The sequence below is a fragment of the Poecilia reticulata genome, linkage group LG12, assembly GCF_000633615.1.
Source record: "Poecilia reticulata strain Guanapo linkage group LG12, Guppy_female_1.0+MT, whole genome shotgun sequence".
NCBI classification, from domain to species: domain Eukaryota; kingdom Metazoa; phylum Chordata; class Actinopteri; order Cyprinodontiformes; family Poeciliidae; genus Poecilia; species Poecilia reticulata.
Genome location: NC_024342.1, coordinates 2,883,273 through 2,887,162, shown reverse-complemented (window position 1 = coordinate 2,887,162; position 3,890 = coordinate 2,883,273). Strand labels below are relative to the sequence as shown.

The 3,890-nt window shown below is 38.1% G+C and overlaps 1 protein-coding gene across 1 annotated transcript in view; it reads left to right on the top strand.

Moving 5' to 3' along the window:
• Positions 1-314: 314 nt before the first annotated feature.
• The window catches only part of sec14l7 (SEC14-like lipid binding 7), a 12,312-nt gene continuing 8,736 nt past the window's right edge, over positions 315-3,890 (top strand). The window contains exons 1-2 of the mRNA XM_008423262.2: positions 315-419; positions 2,388-2,463. Coding sequence (XP_008421484.1) covers positions 366-419; positions 2,388-2,463 — 130 coding nt within the window. The 5' untranslated portion in view covers positions 315-365. The remainder of the gene's footprint in view (positions 420-2,387; positions 2,464-3,890) is intronic.

Sequence of the window (3,890 nt, the reverse complement as noted above, 5' to 3'; positions counted from 1 at the left end):
CCAACCGTGTTTATGTAATCTGTTGACTTGGATCGATGGTGTCATGCATAACCAGTATATGCTCTTCTGGTTATGCATGACACCAGAAGAAAATCACTACTTACAAGGGATTATTTAATCAAAATTAGCCTAATATTTTATAAAAGAATCAAATAACTCCAGTTTATTTTTTTTTAGTTTTTCAGTTCTCCTGAAGGTTTCAGCTGGTAACCAGTGGGAGCGGGGTGAAAGTCCACCTTCCTTTGTGAACACATGTGAGAGAAAGGGAGTGGAGGCGTGGCATTTTCACCCGTCTACCTGTCTTTACCTCCTGCAGCTCTCATTCGCAGACAGCAGCAGCATCGGAGCGACGCTTCAGCCGAGACATGAGCGGACGAGTCGGAGACCTGAGCCCCAAGCAGGCCCAGACCCTCACCGAGGTCAGAGATTATTCCCCAATCTGGAATATTTTATGGAAATTCTGGGAGGTTTTTTGTAAATGACTTTGATTTACGTGAAGCTGATATCTTTTGGTTTGCACTGGTCCAACTTTAAATGCTCTCCCAGTGAAAACTTTGACTGTTATGTGCTAATGCTCTGTGTTAAGACTTACAAATCCACAATCTGAACATTTTTTATCACAGGTTGCGCGAAGTTCCTCCATATGGGTCAGAGCTGTTTGTTCTCCAAAGCTTTTTTGGTTTTAATCTGTGAATATGTGTGCTATATTAACAGCTTCTTTTAAATGACATCTTCAGGTTTTTGTAATTGTCAATAATTGCCATTTGCTTTTATTTGAACTCAAAAACTAAAAGTAGATGAGCTTGGATTTGAAAACGTGTGTATTTGGGTTTATCCACTTAATTTTAGTGAAGCAAAAAGGGATTTAGTGTGACAAATAATGACTCTCATTTTAAAAATGAGCAGAAATAGCTATTTTTATTGTGCAAATTGTAACCATGTAGTTACAAACAGAGACTTATTATGGACAGGAGGGCTGTTCAAAGGTCCATAAAATATTATGGATCAAAAGAGAAGGATAACCTGATGATCTGAAATATCTTCAGGTATTTCCTGATTTTTGAGGAAATACAAAAATCAGCTTTGAAATGACAGTTTCATTTGAAGGGAAAAGCTTTCCAAACCGTCCTGCTTGAAAACTGATCAGCCCCTATAGCTAATAACCTGCTGCTCCACCGCTGGTGTCACAAACATCAAGTGTTTGTTTGAAGTAATAATGAGTCGATCCCTGAGGGGATTTTTGATACAGTCTTCTTTGCATAATTGTTGTAATTCAGACATATTGGAGAGTTTTAGAGCACAAACATCCTGTTTAAGCTCAAACTACAGCATCTACCTCAGACTGAAGTTCACACTTTGACTGGGCCACTCCGACACTTTCATTTAGGTATTTTTTTTATATTATTTTCTTGCTATTCAAAAGTGGACTTTAGTGGAATTTCTTTGCATCGATGCATAATGTGTTGCATTTGAGACCGCCTTCAGGTTCCATAGAAGTCAGTGAGTGAAACCAAACAAATGAGTAAAACATGTGGTTATTCATTTACTCCATGCTTAACGAAGGTGGCAGCTGGTTAGAGTTACTTTTTTACTCTAATAAAAACTCCTTTTTACGTTACCTCTGTCTGATATTAAAAATCTTGTTTCATGATCTGAAACACAAAAGTGGCGAAAACAGAAGAAAAAAAAACGATCCCGGTGACTGATGCATATTCGTTCAAACTTATATGTCTCAACTAAAATAAGAAATGAATGCATCCGGACTGGGTGGAGTGATCTTAGAATTTTATTGCTATATTTTGTGGTATTGTTGTGATAAGGATAAAAAATATGATAAAACTATTTACTACTTGGTCTTATTTTAGGTAACTGGTGCAGTTGTGACTGTATGGAGCAGTAGTCACAGCACCACAAATACAAATATTGTTTTTGAAGAAAATTCCCATTTAAAATGGGCTTCTTTAGGACACCACTTCATTAAAGAAGTGAGATTTTTTTATCACTAAGCTAAGCACAGTAACTGCATTTAGCCATATTTCTGAATTTACTGATATTTAATGATGCTCTCGTGAACAAATAGTGGAGAAAAGAGTAAAAATAACATTTACGATAACACTGCCAGGTTGGTCTTTTGTTTAATGTGATTAATTTAATTTTATTGAGAAGATAAAATCTAAATTCTTCTAGGAAATTCTTCATGATAACTGATAAACAATAAATGCCCACTGCTAGATTGCATGCCAAACGATGCTTTGAGTTTTTTTTGCATGTTTATCCCAGTTTCTGCGGACAGAGATACACCAGCAGCCCACAAAGGTTTACTTACGCTGCTTTTCCTTCTTTTTAACTCTTTGTGACAAAGAATTGCGGCTTGGCTTTGCTTTCAGTTTCGGGAGAGGATTCAAGATGTCCTCCCCAGCCTGCCGGCTCAGCATGACCACTACCTCCTCCGATGGCTCCGAGGTGAGTCTCAGACGTCCAGGTTCACCTGTTCAGTGCTTTCTGGACACTGATTATAGATTTAGGGAACACAGTTTGACCCATTGGTCTCCGTTTGCAGCCCATCAAGGATAAGTCCACCACCTATGTTGCTCTGTGGTTGAACTGATTGATCATAAAATAAGGTGCAGTTCAGTCTGTTAATATAAATGTATTTATATAGTTCCAACAACATTTTGGAATCAAATTGCTGCCAGTGTTTCTGTCAGAAACATAAAATTACAGACCACCAGACAGCTGTGGTCTGTCTGGTTAATGGTCCACAGTCAGAGCAGGCTGAGATCGATGACCAGAGGTGTGTGTGTGTGTGTGTGTGTGTGTGTGTGTGTGTGTGTGTGTGTGTGTGTGTGTGTGTGTGTGTGTGTGTGTGCGTGCAAGTATGTGTGCACCGCCTGTTGACTTTGACCAGTTTCTCTGCTTGCTTAAAAACAAGCTGAGAGTTTGAAACTGTGTCAAAGGCACTTATTTCTTAACAGCAAGAAACAGAGAAGTTTTATGAACTGTTGGGAATATATGAATATATGCATTTTTCTATGTGCGAAATATAAAAAAAATACTTACAATAAAAGCACCTCTACATTAATTTCACTGTTGTCATTTTGGAGACAGCAATTGATGGGAACGTCGCTGTTCCTGAAAGGCGAGGTTATTCTCTTCCCACCATCCAGAAGCTTCATTTTGTGTCCCCAAAATTATCCATTCCAAATCCATCACACTGTTTCACGTTAAATAAAACTAAAAAAGAAAACGAATAAACATTCCTTACTTTGGATTAATTTAACGCTATTTCTCCTGTGCTTGTTTTGGAGTGAGCCTATGTAAGCTATCTGAACTCATTTATGCTTTAACATAAAACACAGATATTCAAAACATTCAAGTGATAGGCATGGAATATACATTTAAATGATTTTTGCTCCAGAGAGTGAGCCTGTGTTGAAAACAATTCTGGGCCACAGGTTTTGCCTAGAGGGTGTGTACAGATCGGCCAATGACGGTGTGTGGATATGGGAAAAGCAGTGATTGGTTGAAATCGCTGGCCCACACACATTCATACACAAACACACGTTATGTCTCTCTACCTTTACAAGGTATTGACTTCCATTCATTTCTACAACCTATCCCTAACCCTTAACCGTCACTAGACCATAACTAACTCACACCTTTGTCCTAAGCCTAACCCTTAACTCCAAAGCGACTCTTCTCCTCATGGAGCAGTGGGTCCTCATAATGTATTTGTAGGAACATGGTCCTTACAATATACAGTCATGGCCAAAAGTTTTGAGAATGATTAAAATGTTAATATTTACAAAGTCTACTGCTTCAGTTTTTATAATGGCAATTTGCATATACTCCAGAATGTTATAAAGAGTGATCAGCTTAACAGCAATTAA